At 40.2% G+C, this 23,357-nt stretch overlaps 1 protein-coding gene and 2 long non-coding RNA genes across 9 annotated transcripts; all 3 read left to right on the top strand.

Annotated features, from left to right (window-relative positions):
* Positions 1-316: 316 nt before the first annotated feature.
* LOC133166973 (uncharacterized) lies at positions 317-12,141 on the top strand. 6 transcript variants are annotated; one of them, XM_061297412.1, is made up of 5 exons: positions 317-401; positions 1,603-1,620; positions 2,568-2,589; positions 3,125-4,532; positions 5,694-12,141. In XM_061297412.1, the coding sequence occupies exons 4-5, from the start codon at positions 3,618-3,620 to the stop codon at positions 10,584-10,586; spliced, it is 5,808 nt and encodes a 1,935-aa protein (XP_061153396.1). In that variant the 5' UTR covers positions 317-401; positions 1,603-1,620; positions 2,568-2,589; positions 3,125-3,617; the 3' UTR covers positions 10,587-12,141. The 6 variants fall into 6 exon arrangements, with proteins under 6 accessions (XP_061153396.1, XP_061153393.1, XP_061153394.1 ...); XM_061297409.1 differs by having other exon boundaries at positions 3,125-12,141; XM_061297410.1 differs by having other exon boundaries at positions 332-401; positions 1,603-2,589; positions 3,125-12,141.
* Positions 12,142-17,326: 5,185 nt separating this feature from the next.
* LOC133167530 (uncharacterized) lies at positions 17,327-18,495 on the top strand. 2 transcript variants are annotated; one of them, XR_009718011.1, is made up of 3 exons: positions 17,327-17,503; positions 17,589-17,732; positions 18,292-18,495. It is a non-coding gene; the product is annotated as an uncharacterized LOC133167530 (long non-coding RNA). The 2 variants fall into 2 exon arrangements; XR_009718010.1 differs by having other exon boundaries at positions 17,327-17,732.
* Positions 18,496-21,904: 3,409 nt separating this feature from the next.
* LOC133167529 (uncharacterized) lies at positions 21,905-23,357 on the top strand. Its single transcript, XR_009718009.1, has 3 exons — positions 21,905-22,300; positions 22,441-22,521; positions 23,024-23,357. It is a non-coding gene; the product is annotated as an uncharacterized LOC133167529 (long non-coding RNA).

Consider the following 23,357-nt stretch of genomic DNA (forward strand, 5'->3'; position numbering starts at 1 on the left):
ACGTGGTGCTGTCGCTTCGTTGGAAATGTAAACAATAAAAGAAAAAAGAAGTATGAAATCGATTATCGAAATTACTGCAAGAGTCAAACTTGTTTGTCAACATTATAATTTCATACATCAATCCTCACATTTTGAAACATTCAACGGCCATTGAATACCTGCCGAGCTAGACGGCAATTGACTGATTTTCTGAATCCAAACTCTACTTTTGATATTCAACCAGCAGCACATCGTCATTTTTGTGACTAGGTACGTGGCTCAAAACACGATAATTTAATAAGCTACTTACCCGAGGGATTTGAAATTTAGATTTTCCGATTGTCGTAAATGCATCACGAGAGCATGTACGCGTCACGAGGTGAACACATTCATTCCGGTCCTGCCGTGAATGGGTGCCGAAGGTAAGTAGCAACACGTCGTCCTCATAAGAATGCAACTGGCCAAATGTGTTTCTTTAATGGTCTAAATTTACTATAAACTATCATGTTTATGTCCATTCGGTGTTTGTCTGTCCGCGCGTGTAGGCAAATAGCCCCAAACGGTCCTTGCGTTTTCTTGCTACCGTTAGCACGCTAGCATCTGCTACTGTTAGCTCGTTATCGCGCGTGGCAACGACATATATTCAAACGTTGAGGTAATATAGTTAGTGCGTCTTCTAGCTTCGAGACGCTCTGACGTTGGCGGTGATTGAGATATAACAAAATTAGGACGATAGGTTGCATGTTTGAACAGTGTTAAGATTGTTTGAATGTCCATTTGTTGTATAAGTTGCCATGTGTTTGGTTTAAGTGGTTACGTTTATAAAGTCAATAAACCTACGGCCGCCATTTTAATTTCTTTACGGCAGAAATGCATGGCGTCTTTCTCCGTGGAGTTCTTCAATAACAACGGGGAACGTCTAACAACCTGGTGGTTTTATTAGCGTCAAAGTAATTTCTGTTTAGAAAATTAGGTATTTGAGGCTAACTCAGTCATGTATTCATATTTAATGAAAATGTTCAGTGGCTGTAAATTCATATGCATATGAACACACACAGTTTTTGAGTCATTACAAACGATTTCTTTTTACATGCACGTTTTTGGTTGACTGATTTTCTGAAAATACGAGACTCGGGGGATTCGGAAGTCTGTTTAATGTTCGATAAATGTATTTTTGTATGCCTCAATAAGGCATTGCAATCTGTATGAGTGGTTTGTATGTGATCTCACTGCACACATACATTCTCACCGTGAGAACCCTGAAGGCCGTGATTGAGTAGTTTGATAATATGTTTGAATTACACCATTTTTCATGAAAATTGGCTGATCATGAGAGGAGCATCTCTGGTTCTGACCATTTTGCGGATGTGTAAAAGGTGTGTTGTGGGTTCTGTGGAAGTTTGAACATTTTCTCCAAACATAAGAAGATTCACGTTTGTATGCTGTATTGTATCTTATTTTTGATTGGTAGAGTTTGTGTGCAAGAAATATTTTAAATTCTCAAACCAAAATATTTGTTTGTATTTAAAAATAATATATTTTTAAAATTTTTACATTTGATGGAAATGTATGTTCAAGTATAGTAACTGATTTCTCTCTCTCTCTCTCTTCCTCTCTATGCAGTTGAATTGCTTTGATCAGGTAAGGTGTGGATTATGATTATTTAATTTCACTAATGGCATCAGACAGATTTATAATTTTTGCAGCAACAAAATAATTCTTTCTTCATCCTCTTGATTTTTACTGGATTTTGAAAATACAAGACTAAAGGAGATTGGAAAGTAGGTTTTGGTGTTACATAGAAAGGAACCTGAAAAAATACTTTAACAAAGATTCGAGGGTTTTTTTTTGTGGGAGAGATTTGGCATACATTACAACGTTTGTTGTGGTGGTGCTTTACACATTGTCCAAACTGTTACTTCCCAATTTGAACACTAGGTGTCACCCAAGTGACGTTAAAAAACTGTTTCAGTGTAAACAATAAAAGAAATATAAAATCGATTATCCAAATAACTGCAAGAGTCAAACTTGTTTGTCAACATTATAATTTCATACATCAATCCCTCCCATTTTGAAACATTTTACGGCCATTGAATACCTGCCGAGCTAGACTGCAATGCTTTTTTCATCGCCACTGCATGTCCTTCAAAAACAAGTGGTAGCTTGTTCAATTTTCAACGACTTTTATGGGGCAGTCTTTTTACTTCTGCTATCATTACAAAGCATATATAGATACGTTCTATTTTTTTTTCTTTGAGATGCTGATTTCTAACATTGTGACTCTTCAGTCGTGTTGTGTGCAAATAGCGACTAGTCCTCAAATTTATTTTTCATTGGTTCGGATGGGTTTGTATGGTGACAGGAGCATCCCCAGTTGTGACCACTGTGTGGATGTGTTTGAAGTGAATCATATTCAAATGTTTATGTTCTGATTTTGCTTAATTTTGGTTAAGTAGATTGTGTGCTAAAAATATTTAAAATATCAAAATGTCTATATTTTAAATAGTCCTGCAACATTTTGTACGTTTTTTGTACGCAGATGTATGTTCAAGTTCAATAACTGATTCTCTTTTTGTCTCTGTTTGCAGAGTTCATTCGCTTTGACCAAAGGTGAAGTGCGGATTATATCCAGCCAGCTAACCATGCTTCCACCCATTATGCAATAAAAGTTTCATAGTGATGATGTTTAACTGTAAAAAATGCTGTTTGTTCTTTGTTCAACATACAATTAGATGCAGAGATCCTGTCACCTGCGTTTATACATTTAATGTACAAATGCTATTGTTAGGAATATTACAATCTTTTAACATTTACTGCTGTGCCATTTATCATTAATTTTGTGGCCACCTAATAAACGCATGATTTTCTGCACAGAATTGCTAACCGAATTTCACATTTTATTATAAATTGTCATGCAAATTTAATTTAATTACTTATTTTTTTAATCATTTACTTAATTCAAAAACCATTTCTAGTATACGGCGGGTCAGCAGTGACAGTAAAAATAAGGTTGCAGTGCCACCATTTTTTAAAGCTGACGTGAATTACAAAAGAAGTAGAAAGATGGTACCGTTGTAACAACTATTTGAACACTGTGGTTGACTCTAATTAATGCTTTTATGCTTTTTGTACCCCTTCTCCCCAGGCTGCCGACTGAGTCCCCCCCCCCAACCCTCTTTATTGCTGCTCCACTTTTTGTCTCTGACTTCTTTCACTCACTGTCTATCTTGGATTGACAAGACGCATTGTGGTGGACGTTGACTGATCCCTGTGGGCTGGATCAGACATTGACGAATCAGACGTGGACTTTGATCCCTGTGTTGAGGATCAAACTTTTTTTTTGATCCTTGTGGTGTGGATCAGACATTGACTTGATCCCTGGTATCTGGATCAGACCTTGACTTGATCCTTGCCTGGATCGGACCTTGACTTGATCCCTTGCGGTGCGGGATCTGATTGAAAAAAAAAACCTGCCTTGGGATTGGCATTGAAATATAACCCTGTTGTGGGCTGTGCATTCAAAATATAACCCGTTGTGGGCTGTGCATTGAAATATAACTTCTTGGACCTGGGCCTAACTGTGAAATATTACTACCTCTTGTGCGAGATCCAATTGACAAAAGTGCAAGACACGAGCCATGCCACGCAAAAGCAAGAAGGCGCAAGCTGCCAAGGTAAGATGGCAACAGCGTAAAAACAACACAGACTCTGGAAGTGCAGATAAACCAACAACTGCCAAACAATTGATGGCCACTGAACCTGGAAACTCTACGGAGGTAATGATGTCTACATCTCATGATCCTGTAACATGTGTTTTGGCATCCTACAGTCAAGATCATCCAAAGTATGCTGATTCCAGAAACAGTCAGTGTGCTGCAAACTCTGCTACATTTCTAGCTTTCCTGCAGGAGACAGACAATGTGACAAGTGCTCACCTGGACTTTGTTCTCGATCGAGGCAATGAGCTCTATGTGGCTACTGTGGCTGTGCTGAAAGCAGAAGGACGATACGAACATCCTCATTTGGCAACCGATGAAATTCCATCCATTGTGAATGGCTTTCACAAAACACATGTGTTAATAAAGTATCAGTCAATGTATGGTCTTTTCAATTCCTCTATTGCTGATGTGGCATTTATGATGCTCTGTGACGGACTTCAGTGCCTGGTGTCAGAGGTAAATTATGCTCTTTTGGTTATGAATTCATTGTTTATTGCTGTTTTCCGAAACCAACAAGGAAGATATGGCTATTTTGATCCACACGCCAGAGACCGTGATGGTCTCCCTCCGCCCTCCGGTGCACCACATGGTACAGCTGTCATGATGCTTTTTACATGTTTGAACGATCTGATAGATAAGCTCATACAGGTGTTCACTCTGGCTGGTGCCGCTCCCACTACTCAATATGAATTGATGCCGGTAAGTTTTCAACCTATTGACAATGCAAGTGACCGTGAAATGGCGACTGATGCAGAAGCTTCTCCAATGACAACACACAATGATGACGCTATGTTAAGCCAGTCTGCTGCTGAGATGACACACAACAGTACGGTGGTATGTACACAACAACAAAAAACACGAGATGTGTTGAAAATTGCGAGATCCAAAAGGAGAACATTTGCAAGACGAACTCAAGCTTACAACATAATTGACAAAGCTATGGCGAGAGTCACAAAACAAGAAACAAGGCGAATAAACGCAAACCTGAAAAAGAAGGAACGTTACAGCCAAACTCCAGAGATTAGACAACGTAAAAAGTCTTACATATTGACTCGCTACCAGCAAGATCCTAATTTCCGTGTAAAACAGAAGTCGTTTGCAGTCGACAATAGCAAACATGACACAATTAAGATGAAACAGCGTTCTTACACCAAACAGAAATATAGTCATGATGTTGAGTATCGGACCAAAAAACGTTCCTATATCAATCAGAGATATGGTCATGACGAACAATTTCGGAACAAACAACGTTCCTATATCAATCAGAGATATGGTCATGACGAACAATTTCGGAACAAACAACGTTCCTATATCAAGCAGAGATATAGTCATGACGATCAATTTCGGAACAAACAACGTTCCTATATCAAACAAAGATATGGTCATGATGATGAATTTAGGCGTAAACAACGTTCTTATATCAAAGACCGTTACGCACTTGATCCTGCATTCAGATCCAAGCAGAAGGAGAACTCAAGTTTGCTTTGGAAAGCCAAACATGATTCATCAATGAAGGCAAATGCTCATCGCACTGCAATGAAAGTACTACAAAAATACAGAGTCATTAACAGATTATGTAAAGAGAGAAACAATTGCGCAATCATGAAAGCTGTTGCGCTATTCAAAGTTCAGGTAAAAAATGGACCGACTTTTGTTTGCACAGTTTGCCACAGAGCATTATTTCCCAATCAAGTACGCCAGCTGACCAAATATAAGAAAAACAAGGACGTTGTTGCAAGTTGCCTTACACGAAGGTTTGTTCATGTTTGTAATCGTGAATGTAACACATGCTGCAAAGTACCGGATGAGAGAAAAATGGAGTGGATATGTCACACCTGCCATGCACATCTCAAAGATGGTAAAATGCCAGCACTTGCTGTAACTAACAATCTCCAACTTGCAGACATTCCCGCTGAACTGTGTGATCTAAATATTCTGGAAAGACATCTCGTTTCAAAATGCATTTCATTTGCCAAAATCGTCCCTCTGCCAAAGGGTCAACAACGAGCCATCCGTGGGAATGTTGTGTGTGTACCATCAGAAGTGGAAGAAACGGTCAATGTCTTGCCCAGACTAAGAAGTAGGTCTCAGGTGTTGAGAGTGAAACTGAAAAGACGACTTTGTTACAAAGGACATCAGATATTTCAAACTGTCACTTGGTCCAAGTTAATGAGTGCCCTGATAAAACTGAAACAAATTCATCCGCAGTACAGAAACATCACCATTCGCGACGATGCTGACCTTTGTGACCCGACGCTCACTGATGATGACAGCGGCTCTGATGAAGATGAAATGAACGAGAGTGACTACAATGAGGAAGACCTCGAGGCAATCCACGCATTTGAGAGGGATGCTCTCTGTGAATTGAACAGTGACTCACAGAACGATGCACGTGGTAATGTGCAGCAACAACAGTGTGCTGAAAATGTGGAAGAAGGTGATGCACCAAACGGTGGGGTTATCCTGGAGTCATGTCTCCAACCAAATGATGTGTCAGAGGAAATTATGAGTTTTACTCAAGGCATTTACTGTGTGGCTCCTGCAGAAAGAAATAACCCCGTAAGCTTTTTCAGGACTCCCAAACTTGAGGCCATGGCATTTCCAGTGCAATTTCCAACTGGACAAAACACCCTTGATGAAGACAGACAAATAAAAGTAACACCAAGCAAATATTTCAAAACACGTCTGTGTTGTGTGGATGAACGTTTTGCTCGTGATACAAACTACTTGTTCTTTGCTCAGTTTGTGACTGAAATTTACCTGGCAACATCAAGCATGAGAATCCAGCTACGCAAAGGTAAACCTTTTACCAGGGATGGTCGGAGGATAAACAATGCTATGCTGCAGGACAAACGTGAAGTTGAAAAACTGGTGCGCAGCAAGGATGCAGTCCGTTTCATGACGCCCCTGAGAGGCACGCCAGCCTATTGGGAAAGAACCACCAAAGATCTTTTTGCAATGATCCGACAGCTGGGTACACCCACATTCTTTTGCACATTTTCTGCTGCCGAAATGCGTTGGGAAGAGGTTATCACTGCCATTAAAGCGCAACAAGGTGAGGTGGTGAATTTTGCTGAACTTGACTGGGCCACGAAGTGTGAAATTCTGCGCAGCAATCCTGTGACGACAATGCGCATGTTTGACAAACGTGTGGAAGCTCTGTTCAGAGATTTGATCCTCTCTCCGGCACGACCGATTGGTGAAGTCGTCGACTACTTTTACCGATTGGAGTTTCAGCACAGAGGAAGTCCTCACATTCATTGCCTCATATGGGTTAAAGATGCCCCTGTATTTGAGGAAGCCTCAGAAGGAGCCATCTGCGATTTTGTGTCCCGCTACATCTCGGCTCAGCTGCCGGACCCAGAAAAGGAACCCGAGTTGTATAAAAAAGTCACAGAAGTTCAGATGCACAGCAAAGGTCACACCAAAACGTGCGTCAAACACCAAGGTGCAAACTGCCGATTTGGTTTTCCCAGACCACCGTGCGAAACCACAATGATCATCACACCTGTAGCCTGTGAAAATCAAGATCAACACAAGGAGAAGCAGGTGGTGGCAAATGACAAGCTTGTTCGTGTGCAGCGTTTGCTGAATGAACCCGAAACCTCATCCCTGACTTTGCCGCAGCTTTTGGCTAAATGCGAGCTCACTGACGCCGAGTACGTGGAATGTTTGTACACGACCGCCTCAAAGAGTTCTGTTGTGCTCAAGCGAGATCCAAAAGACTGCTGGGTGAACAACTACAACCGCCATTTGCTTCTTGCCTGGGATGCCAACTTGGACATCCAGTACATTCTGAATGCCTTTTCGTGCATCTCATACATCTGCAGCTACATCAGCAAAGCTGAACACGGTCTGAGTCAATACCTGAAGTCTGTTATTGAAAACTCACGCAATGAAAATGTCAATGAGAGCGATGAAATGAAACAAATCATGCAAGCGTACTCAAAGAAAAGAGAAGTGAGTGCTCAGGAGTGTGTCGCACGCGCGTGCGGCTTGCATATGAAACAGTCCTCTCGCAGTGTGGTATTTGTACAAACGAGTGACAATCCGCTGAAAATGAGTTATCCTCTCTCGCTCCTTGAGGGCAAAACGCAGGAGTCTCATGAAGTGTGGATGACTGGCCTGCCAGACAAATATAAAAGCAGACCCCAAACGAAGGACTTTGAAGTGATGTGCTTGGCCGATTTTGCATCAACATGCAGAATTGTTTATGGAAAACAGGTAAAAGGCAAAAATGTTTTGCCTCTGCTGAACGACATGGGCTTTGTCCAGAAAAGAAAAGAAAAAGCTGCGGTCATCAAATACTGCAAATTCTCTGAACAAAAGAATCCAGAGGAATATTACTGCTCCTTGCTCAAGCTGTACCTGCCTCATCGTGCTAATTGCCAGTTAAAATCTGAACGCTGTCCCTCATATCAGTTGTTTCATGATCATGCCTGTGTACAGTTACCATATAACGACTCTGTGGAGCGTGTGTGCGAAATTGTCAACAGGAACAGAGAAAGGTATGAGAAGCACAGTAAAGACATTGACGATGCCATCCAAGAGGTGGAGGAGAGCGGGCTCGTCATAAACGAATGGTGCCACCTGGCTCCTGAGAGCGAGTTGCAAAGACTCGAATGCATTGAGGAAAACAACGCAAGAGATGAACCAAATGACAACGTGGAGGACAATGTCCCGGACTATAACGTAAGGTCAGAAACGTCTGAAATTTCCATTGCGACAGAAGCTGCTGCCATCGATCCCGCAGTGTTACGTGACATGTATCGGAACCTGAACCAAAAGCAAGCGTCTGTTTTCTACAAGGTCAGAGATTGGTGCATAAAACGTGTGTGTAGCTCAAAGCCCATCGAGCAGTTCTTCTACCACATCAACGGTGGCGCCGGGACCGGCAAATCGCATCTCATTAAGTGTATCCACACCGAGGCTACCAAAATACTGCAAAGACTACCACGACTGGCTGAGGAGGCCGACATTTCCAAACAGACGGTCGTTCTCGCAGCCTTCACTGGCACGGCGGCATTCAACATTTCTGGGACAACTTTGCATTGTCTGCTCAAACTGCCGAGAAGTCTCAAACCCCCGTACCACGGCCTGGGCAATAAACTGGACGAAGTCAGAGCCGAGCTGTCGATCGCCCAAATACTCATCATCGACGAGATTTCCATGGTGTCCAAAGACCTCTTTGCCTACGTGAATGCCAGGTTGATACAAATCAAAGGCATCAATTTACCTTTTGGTGGCATGTCTGTTCTTGCTGTTGGAGATTTCTTTCAGCTCCCTCCCGTGAGACAGTCCAAACCGCTATGCGTGTACGATCCCACTCGGCTGGACCACTGGCGTGACAACTTCAAAAAGATCACGCTCACCGCCATCATGAGGCAGAAAGACGATGTTGCCTTTGCCGAACTGCTGAACCGACTCCGGGTGAAAGAAAAGTCTGATGAACTTTCGGAACTGGACAGAGCTCTTCTTGCTACGAGGTACACTTCTCCAGAAATGTGTCCAAGTCATATTCTGCATGTTTTTGCCACCAATAAACAGGTAGATGGCCATAACTCTGCGATGCTGGATCTGCTTCATAAGGACATTGTACAAATTGATGCAGATGACTACAAGAAGGACAAACAAACCGGCAGAATGGCGAGGCAAACTTTCCCTGTGCAAGGCGCTAAGAGCGAGCTCCCGGACTCGATCAGAGTTGCCCTCGGTGCTCGTGTTATGCTCACGCGTAATTTTGATGTTCAAGCAGGTCTGTGCAACGGGACGTTTGGAAAAATTGTGGAATTGGTCAACTATCCGAATGAAGCCCGCGTAAAGAAAGTTGGGTTGGAACTTGATCATGTGAGTAACACAGCGCGTGCCGCTAACCGTGTGTACATTGACAGACAGGAGGAGAAGCTGAAAAAGCCTGGAGTGACGCGCCGACAGTTTCCCATCAAGCTTGCTTTTGCCTGCACGATCCACAAGGTACAAGGCATGACAACGTCAGAGGCTGCTGTTTCGCTGAAAGGCGTTTTCGAACACGGCATGGGGTACGTAGCTCTGAGTAGAGTGACCTCGCTCAGCGGTCTGCATATTCTGCATATGGACGAGAGAAGACTTCATGCAAATCCAGAAATCACTGCTGCTCTTGCTGAGATGGCAGAGGATTCTTTGGAGAGCGTCATGCCACTCCTTCACGTGATGCCGTCGGTAGATCGAGCAAATCACCTGGTTGTCGTCCATCATAACACCGAAGGGCTGTCTTGTCATGTGCAGGACATCAGGTGCCACCACGAGCTGCACTTTGCTGATGTTTTGTGCTTCACAGAGACACACCTTCAAGGATCTGTGGCTGATGGACGTGCCTGCTTGGAAGGCTTCACAATGTTTCACAGGAACCGAAGAGATTCTTACACAAACTGTCCTGACTTGGCAACAAAACTTGGTGGCGGCGTAGGTATTTGTGTCAAAAGTCACATTGCAGCCCAGGAAAAGAAATACATACAGGGTGTGACCGACATTGAATTTGTTGTGGTGAAACTTGAAGCTCCCCTCAATGTGTTGATTGCTGCCGTTTACAGGCCTCCAGGCAACAGTCTGCGCACTTTTCTGCCAAGCTTGGGAAATCTCTTGCGGTACCTTGAAGTAATGGACCATCATCAGATCTTGGTTTGTGGAGATTTTAATGAAGATATGCTATCTGCCTCATTCAAGCCCATTCTCGATTTGTTTCGCTCAACAGGTTACACGCAACTCATAACCACTGCTACCACTGACAAAAACACATTGCTTGACTTAATTTTTGTCTCTCGACCTCAGTGTGCTCTTCATTCAGGTGTCTTGCAAACGTACTACAGCTATCACAATCCTGTTTTCTGTGTTTTGGCCACTGAAAGGTAAGTCACAGCTAAATCATGTGGTTCAGCATTTGCAAAAAGGATGGAAATCAGAACGTGAACGTTGTCGTAAGTGTATAATATTAGTGGTGGGATGTGGTGGGTGATTTGTTGCCTTTAGGTGAGATGGGATCTGGGGCGAAAGTTGCTCAAAATGACAAATGAAAGAAACCTGCTGGAATAGTGGTTGGGGGTCGGTGAGGAATCACGTTGAGTTAAGGGAAGGCAGAGGCTTATTAAAATTTCAAAAAGCCTTCCCTTAACTCAACTTTTTAATTTTTAAAAAGCCTTCCCTTAACTCAACTTTTTATTTTTAAAAAGCCTTCCCTTAACTTAACGTTTTAATTTTTAAAAATGTTACTTTTATTTTTTTTAAATTTTAACTTTTAAAACTTTTACCTTTTTACATTTTTAAATTAACTTATGGTTGAGAGGAGACTTTTTAACTTTTTAAACCTTTATTTTACAATCAAATTTTAACCTTTTAAACCTTTATTTTACAATCAAATTTTAACCTTTTAAAACTTTATTTTACAATCAAATTTTAAAATTTTAAACCTTTATTTTACAATCAAATTTTAACCTTTTAAACCTTTATTTTACAATCAAATTTTAAAGATGAGTTAAGGGAAGGCCTTTTACATTTTAATTTTTTAATTGTTTTGAACTTTTATTTTGAATTTTTTTGAATGTCATAATCACCAGGCGAGAACAGAAAACAGATGAGGTAAGTTGCTCGTCATGAAACATGTTTTTTCCTTTCTTTCTAAAGAGAGTAAATGCTGCTATTTCACTCCTTTGTATTTTAACAGTTTTTATCTGGCGAAAGCAGTTCATCCCAGAATGGAGGCCAGAGGTAGGCATGACATATCACCTTATTGTAATGTAATTATAAAATTGTAACATGTTGTAATTTATAGTTAAGCTTGTGTAAGCCCTCTGTACAATCATACATTTTCAATCAACTTTGCTGGATTGTCCTTTTTTCTCCACAAAGACCTTGAGCATGCAAAAACATTCATCATGGACGAATGACTCCCAAGCAGACTCAAGGCACGCCACCCCTACAACATGGCAGCACAAGAGATGCTCAATTCCATCCCTGAAGACATCTCCAGAGATGCCTGGCTGGCAGCAGCTTGGAAGCAGGAGTGGGAGGCAGCTGGCCCCTCCCTCATGCACAGTTATGTCTGGGAACCAGGAGACGGCGCCATAGGAGGAGACGAACTACCTCGCCAGCAGTGGACCACACTGAACCGCTTAAGAACTGGTGTTGGGCGCTTCAACATGTCTAGTGGGGTCTGGCGGACAGTGCGGCATGCGAGTGCGGAGCCCTCGAGCAGACAGCCGACCACACCATCAACACCTACACCAACATATAGACCACCCTCAGAGGCCGGCCTCTTCGACCTGGGACCAGAGATGCTGGCGTGGCTCCACGACACCAAGTTGGAGCGCTGACGTTACACGAGAGAGAGAGAGAGAGAGAGAGAGAGAGAGAGAGAGAGAGAGAGAGAGAGAGAGAGAGAGAGAGAGAGAGAGAGAGAGAGAGAGAGAGAGAGAGAGAGACTCCCAAACCAGGGTGGCAAGAAGCAGGACTTCTCATTCCTCTGTAAGTAGCCAATTATTATTGACTATTGTTACAAAACACTCTCTTTAATTTTGAATGTCTTTTTCAACTCATGTCCTCAACCACCTCTATGTTTTTTCTTCTTCAGTTTTCTATGTTGCGTGTGGCTCCACATGCTCCATTTGTATAGACCATTTGTTTGGCCACCTTGGTACTCAGCCTTGATGAGACCTGGCCTGTCTCGCCAAAAAAATGACCGACATTTTAAGAAGATCCATGGGACCAGTGTTATTCTCCTTTTCTATTGACTCCAAGCAACAGGTAAGTAATTGTGATTCCAAATTGAATGTGTTCATATCATTCACTCAAGATGGACACAAGTTGTACATATGCTTGATTTATGACTGTATTGTAATGTGATTTTTCAAAATGAATTAATTATGATGTTATATTATAGCACAGGGAGAGCCAAGACTTTCCAAAAGACCTGTACAACGGAGGCCAGCATCATGAAACACAAACTCCCAAACCAGCACGGTAACATGAAACACAAACTCCCAAACCAGCATGGTAACACACAGGACTTCTTCTGATTCTTCTGTGAGTAACCATCAAGGAATATTTTCATGAAGCATTTTGCTCCTTTTCCTCAACACATCTTTCATGTTTTTTTTTAGTATGTTCTTGGGTCTTGCCTGTGGTTCTACACGCATCCAGAAATGCAGACAAAGAACAGCTTGGCCTTTAACAGTCGGAAGCCTCTGATTTTACTCTACTAAGCCTCAGATACAGTCTGTTTTCTGTTCTCATTCAGTCATTCATTCATTCATTTATTCATTTATTCATTTATTCATTTATTTATTTATTTATTTATTTATTTATTTATTTATTTATTTATTTATTTATTTATTTATTTATTATATTTTTTGCCTCAAATTATGTTTGCATTATCTTTTGTATAACAGCGTCTTCAATCATGTTGCACTTAAACTCTTAAAAAATAACACTGAAATTAACATAACATCCATCCATCCATTCATTCTCTGAACCGCTTAGTCCCCACGCGGGCCGCAGGTGTGCTGGATCCTATCCCAGCCGTCATCGGGCAGTAGGTGGGGGACGCCCTGAACCGGTTGCCAGCCAATCGCAGGGCACACAGCGATTATTATCTATTGAATCAGTAAAATACTTGATATGTTTTTATTTGTTATGTCTTCAGCGTTTTTGAAAGTTATTTATATTATTTCTTGCATTACTTCTTTGACTCAATTAAAAAAACTGTATTTTGTCCCAAAAGGCACTATTTTTTTCCTTCTCTTGTGTGTGATTTATTATATTTTGTTTCCAATATTTAAACAGCTCAGTGACCTAGTGGTAGAGTGTCCGTCCTGAGACTGGAAGGTTGTGGGTTCAAACCCTGGCCGGGTCATACCAAAGACTATAAAAATGGGACCCATTGCCTCCCTGCTTGGCACTCAGCATTAAGGGTTGGAATTGGGGGGTTAGATCACCAACTGATTCCCGAGCGCGGCACCGCTGCTGCTCACTGCTCCCCTCTCCCCCAGGGGATGGATTAAAATCACACGGGGATGGGTTAAATGCAGAGGACAAATTTCACCACACCCAGATGTGTGTGTGACCATCATTGGGACTTTAACTTTAACTTTTTTAACATGAATTTGAACACTTTCGAGTCAAGCCCAATTTATTCATACTTTCCGAAAGTTATTTATATTATTTCATGTATTACTTCTTTGATTCAATTAAAAAAAAAAAAACTAATTCCTCCCAAAATCAGGAGTTTCCGGGTTAACGTAATAAATCGGTGAGCGATTGGCTAAGGCAGCGCCCAATTACGTGAGCGGTTGTCTAAGCCAGCGCCCAATTATGTGAGCGGTTGGCTAAGGCAGCGTTATGGTAGCCAATCAGAGCCGGTGCTCTGTAAACTATTGCGGTTCGGTGTTATTGTGGAAATTATTACTCGCCACTTTAAACTTTGTGAAAATTATTAAGTATTCCAATATCCTCACATTTCATTTACTAGACATTTGCGTGTACATACATTTTCTAAATTTTAGAAAAGTCGCGTACACGCAGATTTGCGCTGCTAGATAAGAGTCAACATTCAGCATCTTACAAAATACACAAATCAGACATCTATTCGTTTAAGAATACTAATTCATTATGTTCATATGCCCATGTATTTCACCACTTAGTAATTGCCAATTTATATTTGGTGAACGACAATTGGCTGCAGAGAATGACGTTCCTGACGGGTCGCAGCCAGACGGTGAGAGTGGGCCGTCATACATCCACACCTCTCAGTCTCGGTACCGGCTCCCCACAGGGCTGCGTACTGAGCCCACTGCTTTACACGCTCTACACACATGCATGCACCCCCGCCCACCGTAGCAACATCATTGTGAAATTTGCGGATGACACAACCGTGGTGGGACTCATCTCAAAGGGGGATGAGTCTGCCTACAAGGACGAAGTGGTCCGGCTATCGGAGTGGTGCGGAGAGAACAATCTGCTCCTAAACACTTTTTTTAAATTATTCTATTTATTCTATTTTTTTTTTTTTTTTATCTCATGCGCGGATCGGTTGGCACTTTTTAAATTTCGTTGTACAGGTGACAATGACAAATAAAGATCTATTGTATTCTATTCTATTCTAGAACCGCGATCATGGTCGAAAATATGTTTTGACCATGACTGACAGCTCTCAATTGTATAATCACAATTCACATGATGTGTTTAGCAGTTATTATTTTTCTTTCTTCCGTGTGTAATTAATATCTTATTAATGTTGAATGGGGGCGGGGTTGTGCTACGTTCATAGAAATCTGAATTCACAAGGACTGTGATCGTAGTATATCATGAACAAAATCTTAAAGTGCTGAAACATGTTCACTCAATCGTTTAGTCACATTTCAGACGAATTTACAGGGATATGTGTGTCTGACACTCTTTTTATCGATTGCATATCCAAATATTGCATATCCAAATGTTGCATATCTGTTTAGCCTAGCTGCACTTAAATTTCCCACTACCCGCAAAGATATTGGGGCGCACACAAGTTCGCATCAGACTTTCCCAGACGTCGAAAGAGGTAAGTAGCTCGCTCAACCCAGTCCGAAATTTGATTTTCCCAAAACATTTATAAACACTTTGTAGTCTAGTGTTGTACTGTAGACCATTGTGTTACTCTGTAAATTAGTATTTACTACTTTAAACTGGGTGAAAATTAAGTAACATCCTCACTTTTCCGCGTGTACAGACAGGCCTTTTAAAATGTTTCTTAAAAGGCCTGTACACGCGAATTTGAGTAAGAGGTCTTCAGGTCCGTTTCTTAATGTTTAATAACAATTGCACCGATTTGGTTGAAGAAGAGCTGATATTCAAGAAAAAAAACGAAATAAACCTCGCGCACGACGGCAAGTGTAAAATTGTAAAAAGTGTATTAAATGAGTCCTATGACCTTAAAAATGTATATTATAATATATATTATACCTATGTCCTCAAAAAAATTGATCCATTAGTAAGCATCTCTCGAACAATATATTTCTTCAAATGGTTTAGTTTTTGAGACGACGATGACTAAATATCATTCAGTAGTGCGTACTCTTAAACCAAATGAGCAAATATTCCGAGTCATATTGTATAAACTTATTTGTACAATTATAAATTGGCAATATTGTTGTATACGTGATTTAACATTGTGATGCCGCCTTAACAAGGCTGCATAGACACCTTTTTTGATCTATACCGCATGTGGGAAAAAAGCCTGGGAACTAGTGAGCGGCCAGAAAAAAAAAACCGTGGCGCTGTCAATCATGCGAGTGTCGCGGCTAGATCAGTCAACTCTCAGCACCGTTTCTGGCTGCAGATGTTTATTTCACTATAACAAATAGAAAATCAATCTTTGCTTACCGTTGGAACAAATGCACAGGTGCCAACATATGAGTTTCCCAAATTATGTAGGGGATGAAATTGTAGATCAAAGGAGTCAACTCTTAACATCTTCCAAAATACACAAAACTGGAAGTAGTTCATTGGAAATAATAAATAAATAAATAAATAAATAAATAAATAAATAAATAAATAAATAAATAAATAAATAAATAAATAAATAAATAAATAAATATATATAGATAGATAGATAGATAGATAGATAGATAGATAGATAGATAGATAGATAGATAGATAGATAGATAGATAGATAGATAGATAGATAGATACATAGATAAATAAAACCAACAAAAAACAATTAAACAATAGCCATTTAGGACAAAAACAATTAAACAATAGCCATTTAGGACATTAACCATAGTCCTTCTAAAAGGGTAGGGCTGCTATTTTATAACCGATTTCTGTCATCATGTAGACTAATTCAACCATATATAAGTGCTATAGTAATTATGTCTCTGATGATCAGTTATTATTTTCATTTTTTTTGTAGAATGGAAAACCTGTGGACGCTCCACCAAATGCCAGCGGCGGTCACGGCCAAAGTGGTGGCCTTAAAAACATCAACAAGATATTCCAGATGGGCCCTTAAAGAGGATGGCACGGTGGAGGCTAAGGCTTCCCACTGTAATACAGTGGTGGCCCTCTGTGATGGCCACCATTTGTGTAAAATGATTCTTTTTGAAAATTTAGCCTCTGATGTCTCCGTTGGAGGCACTTTTCGAATTATTAATTTTGGCCGGGGAAAAGAACAAGGGGTCCTCCTCTCCCGGCACAACACCGGCATTTATGTGGCTGGGGCGATAGAAGTGACCCCAGATTTGGAGGTGAGGGGGACAGCTCTGCTGTACCCTCCAAGCATTGCCAGAGCCTTAAAGGACATCCGCCATGAGGAGGGTGTCCTTTTCACGACAGACGGCATTGTCTCTGCTGTAAGATCAATCTCTCTCTCTTTCCGCTCCCTCTCTTTCATGAAGTAGTGATGATTAATCTGTTTTTCATTTTTAGATCCGCCCCATGAGGATGGCGATGTCACGTGGGTCTGTCGTCCCATTAGGCATCATTTATTTAAAAAAAGTAAACTGATTGTTCTCTCTCTCTCTGTCACACTATCTGTGTGTGTTTGTGTGTGTGCGCGTGCGTGTGCATGCATGTGTGTGCGTATGTGTGCATGTGCGTGTCTAAATATAGATACATCACACACACTCACATTTCACCTGAGTAAGGTGCCTTCAAGGCCTGATCCTTTCCAAGCTTTTGATAGCTCACTCTAATATCACCCGTGCAAAGTTTGCTGACGATCATGCATATTAGAGGAGGGAGACGTCTAAACCTGCAAGACACTGGTTTTGTAGGACAGAAATTTGACACCAGTTTCTTGAGTATTTCTCTAGCTTTATTGTCTTAGTCATTGTAGCCTAGATCGACATTTCAACAGCTAGTACTAATTTGTCATTTTCATTACAGGATCAAATGGTAATAAAGGTGGTCAGGTGGCGAGAGGCGAACATTTTTGTCCTAACGGTTGGACAGCGGGTGTCTCTTACGCACCTGAAAACATCGTGTTCCGGTGGCCTGGAGCTCCACTCCACCGAAAATACTGAGATCAAGGTACCTAAAGCAAGCTGTTTTTCCCATGTGTATAAACAAAGGTATTCTAAATTGAATCAACACTGTTATTTACTTGGGATGCACTGCTATCAGTGGCTCATCATCACTAAGGTTGAAGTCAGATTCACGCTTTGGGAGTGTTCTCAAAATCTGGATCATCAACTTTATAAGATTTTGTCTCAGATGCAGCTCTATCAGGAAGACATACAATTTCACTTGCTTCCTTGACTGTATAAAATCATTGTGGTTGTGATTATGGTCATGAAATTAATCAAATTGTTTTAGGTTTTCTATCTATCTATCTATCTATCTATCTATCTATCTATCTATCTATCTATCTATCTATCTATCTATCTATCTATCTATCTATCTATCTATCTATCTATCTATCTATCTATCTATCTATCTATCTATCTATCTATCTATCTATCTATCTATCTATCTATCTATCTATCTATCTATCTATCTATCTATCTATCTATCTATCTATCTATCTGCCCATCATGTTTTCTCGTGGTGTTTTAAACACAATAAATTGTCATGAAATTTCTTTGCGCAGGAACTGGAACAAGAGCCATTTCGATTTGTGGCCTTTAAAATAAAAGGTGAAGACGTGGAGCTTTTGGACGCCACCAATGCCACCAAAAAGGTTCCATTGACAGTGTGGAAAGAAAGATTCCCCGAAGGCCCTAATCTTACCCCAGAGGGGCTTTTGTGGTAATTTTTTTCTTTTGTTCTATTGTTTGTATTTCTTGTTTGTTGTTCTGTTTAAAATGTTCTATTATTAAAGTTTAAAGTTAAATGCACAAAATAGTCATTGTTTATTTATTTTGTATTAAATTGAATTAATTTAATCTAAATTATGATAATATATTTCACCTCTTAGTTATATTTAGTTGTCCGTGTATAAATTGTGTGTTGAGTCATTATATTAAATGTATTAGTTGTATCAATTCAATAGATGCTTTCCTTTTTTTTCTCCCCATATTTTTCCAACTATTTTTTAAAATTATGATAAATTATTATTGACAATTGCTACACCAAAATACAACTTACATATTTAGTTTTCCTTTCATGGTCTGGCTTGATAACCACATAAGCTACAACAAAACCAGGAAAAAAGTAACTAGGTTTTTACTAAACATTGTTAAATGTGCACTATATTGGCACTATATTGGGTGATAAGCTTAACTAACTTAAATGCTAGCTTAACTCAACGTTTTAATTTTTAAAAATGTTACTTTTACTTTTTAAAATGATAACTTTTAAAACTTTTAACTTTTTACATTTTTAAATTAACTTATGGTTGAGAGGAGACTTTTTAACTTTTTAAACCTTTATTTTACAACCAAATGCGTCAATTGACGCTCCATCGATGCGACACGTTACCGTCGCACATCACGTGTTGCTTACGTCATATGAATGCGTCTTGTTCGAGCGCACACACCTATAACGTAATTGTGTGAGGCTATTGTAGTGGAGTGACGAGTGTAATTGTATCATAGTTTATGGAGAAAAACAATTTAACAGGGACATTCGACGTGCTGTCAAAGCGTTCTTTGGCCCGCTGTCCAAAGAACATAGAAAACGATACGGAATGCGATCATCTCATGTGCGGTGGCGCCACAAAGTGGATTGCAGAAGTTAACTCAGCAGCATGGACGCGTTCCAGGCAGTTGCTGCGACCGCAAGGGGGTAAGTATTACTAAAAAAAAAAAGCACTCAAGTTTCAAACTTGCCTAGTGGACAGTGAAGCAGAAAATAGATGTGTCAAAAAGTGTGAGGAAAATATGCACTGTCTGCCGACGCACATTTTTCATAGTCCATGTGGAACTGACTCACCTTAAGCAACACGCAATACGGTGGACACGAATGAAAAAACGCACAACTAAGCAAGGGGGAACCTGGACAGATCCATCAGGCAACGACAAAGATGGTATGTAAATATTTTTTTTACATCCTCTGGTCAAGGTTAATATGAGAATGTACAATGGATGTCTGTATCGTATGGAAAAAGCTATTATACATTTTGGGTGTAGTAAACGACCCGGTAAATACATACTTGAGATAAACTGCTATCAGTGGCTCATCATCATCAAGGCTGAAGTCAGAATCATGCTTTAGAGTTTTCTCTAAATCTGGATCACCAATTTTGTAAGATTTTGTCTCAGATACAGCTCTATCAGGAAGACATACAATTTCACTTGCTTCCCTGACTGTATAAAATCATTGTGGTTGTGATTATGGTCATGAAATTAATCGAATTGTTTTAGGTTTTACGTTTATTATCTGTCTGCCTGTCTGCCATCCATGCATCATGTTTTCTCGTGGTGTTTTAAACCCATAATAAATTGTCAAAACATTTCTTTGCGCAGATTAAAGGCGATAATATGTATATTTTCCTTATGTAGTATCTCACTGGTGTTCTTAACACGAGGACAGCGGCTGTTTTGAGCTACCTCTAACAGCGGGGTGCGTCAATTGACGCTCCATCGATGCGACACGCTACCGTCGCGCATCACGTGTTGTACACGTCATATTAACGCGATCGTCTTGTTCGAGCCCATGCCCCGAGAACGTAATTGTGTGAGGATATTGTTGCGGAGTGACGAGTGTAATTGTATCATAGTTTATGGAGAAAAACAATTTAAAAGGGACGTTCAACGCGCTGTCAAATCAGTCATATTTAAACTTGCGCAATGACGTCGGCATGTGGTCGCGGAGGAAAACGTAAGTTTTGGGGGGATTTTTTTAGCAGCATGGGCGATAATTAGAGGTATCAATGTTTTATTTATGCCATCGCTAACACACACAGGGCGGTTATTAGAATTTGGGCGATAATTAGAATAATTACGGTATTGCAATCACAATTGCAAAGAAACAATTGGTTGAGGAGCAGTTTTATAGCAGATTTTTGTTGTTGTATTGCGATACCGTATTGCTAATGCTAATCTGTTGATTGTGTCGAGAGAGAGAGAGAGAGAGAGAGAGAGAGAGAGAGAGAGAGAGAGAGAGAGAGAGAGAGAGAGAGAGAGTCTCAGTAAAGATATCTGTCACACTCTCATTTCACCTGAGTAAGGTCCCTTAGGGCATCATGTTGCCTTAGTAATTGAAGCCTAGATCCACATTTCAACAACTAGTACTAATTTGACATTTTCATTACAGGATCAAAGAGAAATTAAGGTCCTCACATGGCGCGAAACCAACTTTTTCCATGTCAAACTTGGACAGCGGCTGTCCATGACACACATGACAACATCATCAGAAAATACTGTAATAAAAGGTACCTAAAGCAAGCAGTTTTTTATGTGTATAAACAAAGGTGTTCTCAATTGAATCAATACTGTTATTTACTTGGGATGCACTGCTATCAGTGGCTCATCATCATTAAGGTTGAAGTCAGATTCATGCTTTAGGAGTTTTCTCAAAATCTGGATCACCAACTTTGTAGGATATTGTCTCAGATACAGTTGTCTGTCTGTCTGTCTGTCTGTCTGTCTGTCTGTCTGTCTGTCTGTTTATATATCTATATCTAACCAACCTACATACCTACCTACCTACCCAACCCCATCCATCAATCAATCCATCCATCCATCCATCCATACATCCATCCATACATCCATCCATCCATACATACATATCCATCCATCATGTTTTCTCGTGGTGTTTCAAACATAAATTGTCATGAAATTTCTTTGCGCAGGAACTGGAAGAAGAGCCCTTTCGCTTTGTGGGCTTTAAAATCAAAGGTGAACAGGTGGAGCTTGTGGACGCCACCAATGCCACCAGAATGGTTCCATTAGAGGAGTGGAACCAAAAATTCCCCGATGGCCCTAATCTTCCCCTAGAGGGGTTTTTGTGGTAAATTTTTTTTTTTGTTCTGTTTTTTGTATTTTGTGTTACTTGTTTGTTCTGTTTAAAATGTTCTACTATTAAAGTTTAAAGTTAAATGCACAAAATAATAATTGTTTATTTTATTCATTTTTATTACATTATGATAATATATTTCACCACTTCATCAACATCTGCCCCCTATAGAGACCACCCTCAGAGGCCGGCCTCTTCGACTTGCAACCAGAGATGCTGGCGTGGCTCCACGACACCAAGTTGGAACACTGACGTTACACGTGAGAGAGAGAGAGAGAGGCAACGTCGATTTAGGTGACCCAGTTTATTATTTTGTTTATAGCAAATACAGTTGCAAATATATTGTTTCAATGTGTAGTTAATGGTATTAATGTATAGTATATGATTTTAATCTATTTTAATCTATAGTAATGGTATTTTACCCATGCCTTATTTTGGGATATTTGTAACTTCTGCTGTCTTTATCTTAGTATTCTGGAATACTATGGTTTATTTCGAAAATGTTTCTCAGATGTCGCATGTTTTCCCATTCTAGATTGATAGATAGAATTTACGGTAGCGTTCTTTGGCCTGCTGTCCAAAGAACATAGAAAACAATACGGAATGCGATCATCTCATGTGCGGTGGCACCACAAAGTAGATTGCAGAAGTTAACTCAGCAGCATGGACGCGTTCCAGGCACTTACTGCGACCGCAAGGGGGTAAGTATTACTAAAAAAAGCACACAAGTTTCAAACTTGCCGAGTGGACAGTGAATCAGAAAATAGATTTGTCAAAAAGTGTGAGGAAAATATGCACTGTCTGCCGACTCACATTTTCATTGTCCATGTCTCACCTTAAGCAACACGGTGGACACGAACAAAAAAACGCACAACTAAGCAAGGGGGAACCTGGACAGATCCATCAGGCAACGACAAAGATGGTATGTAAATATTTTTTTAAACCCTCTCAAGGTTAATATGAGAATGTACAATGGATGTCTATCGTATAGAAAAAGCTATTATACATTTTGGGTGTAATAAACGACCAGGTAAATGGATAGATAATACATAAAAACCATTCGTTTGCATACATTGATAAATGAAAGATCAACATTATGTGCCACTTGCCTCCCCAGAACTTTTGGTTTATAGGAAGGTTTGTTTTCTATTTAGAGGAAGAAATGCATGCGCCCAAGTGCAATATGTATTTTTGCCAGCAGAGGACGCTGAAAATAAATATGTTGCATAGCGGATGAGCTGTCTTAATCATTTCTGTCTGTAACAATTGCACACACAGCCTTACATTTGTAACAAGTTTCAAGAGATGTGCATATTTTTTCATTGGACATGCAATGTAATTCTGTCAACTTTTAAATAAACTATGTTATTTTACTTTTAATGTGGATAGAGGATTTATTTTTGGTGTTTTTGATTTTACTGCAGATTATCCAGACATCCCCAACGTCAAAGCAGCAGTATCTTTGGCCTCAGCATCCTTATTTTCCACTGGGCTTTGTGGACAGGAATGTCTTTTTCGACATGTTCCAACTTTAAACTGTTCATCTCATGCCTAATAATTGTCACTCAGCACTGACACCTGGTGGACGTTATGTTGTCATGCAGATGTTGTTATGCCTAATAAGAACAGATTCAGATTTGATTCTTAGTAGTTATCTTGCTGACTGTTTCTTGTTGACTAATACTTCTTGCGTATGTACTGTTTTTACTCGCTTATTGGTTTTCTTGCTTACTGCTTTTTCTAAAATGTACATATTCA

This window comes from Syngnathus typhle, linkage group LG14, assembly GCF_033458585.1.
Source record: "Syngnathus typhle isolate RoL2023-S1 ecotype Sweden linkage group LG14, RoL_Styp_1.0, whole genome shotgun sequence".
NCBI lineage: Eukaryota > Metazoa > Chordata > Actinopteri > Syngnathiformes > Syngnathidae > Syngnathus > Syngnathus typhle.

Bases quoted from the DNA above. Each gene is read 5' to 3' on its own strand.
- LOC133166973 (XM_061297409.1), top strand. From the start codon at position 3,618: ATGCCACGCAAAAGCAAGAAGGCGCAAGCTGCCAAGGTAAGATGGCAA.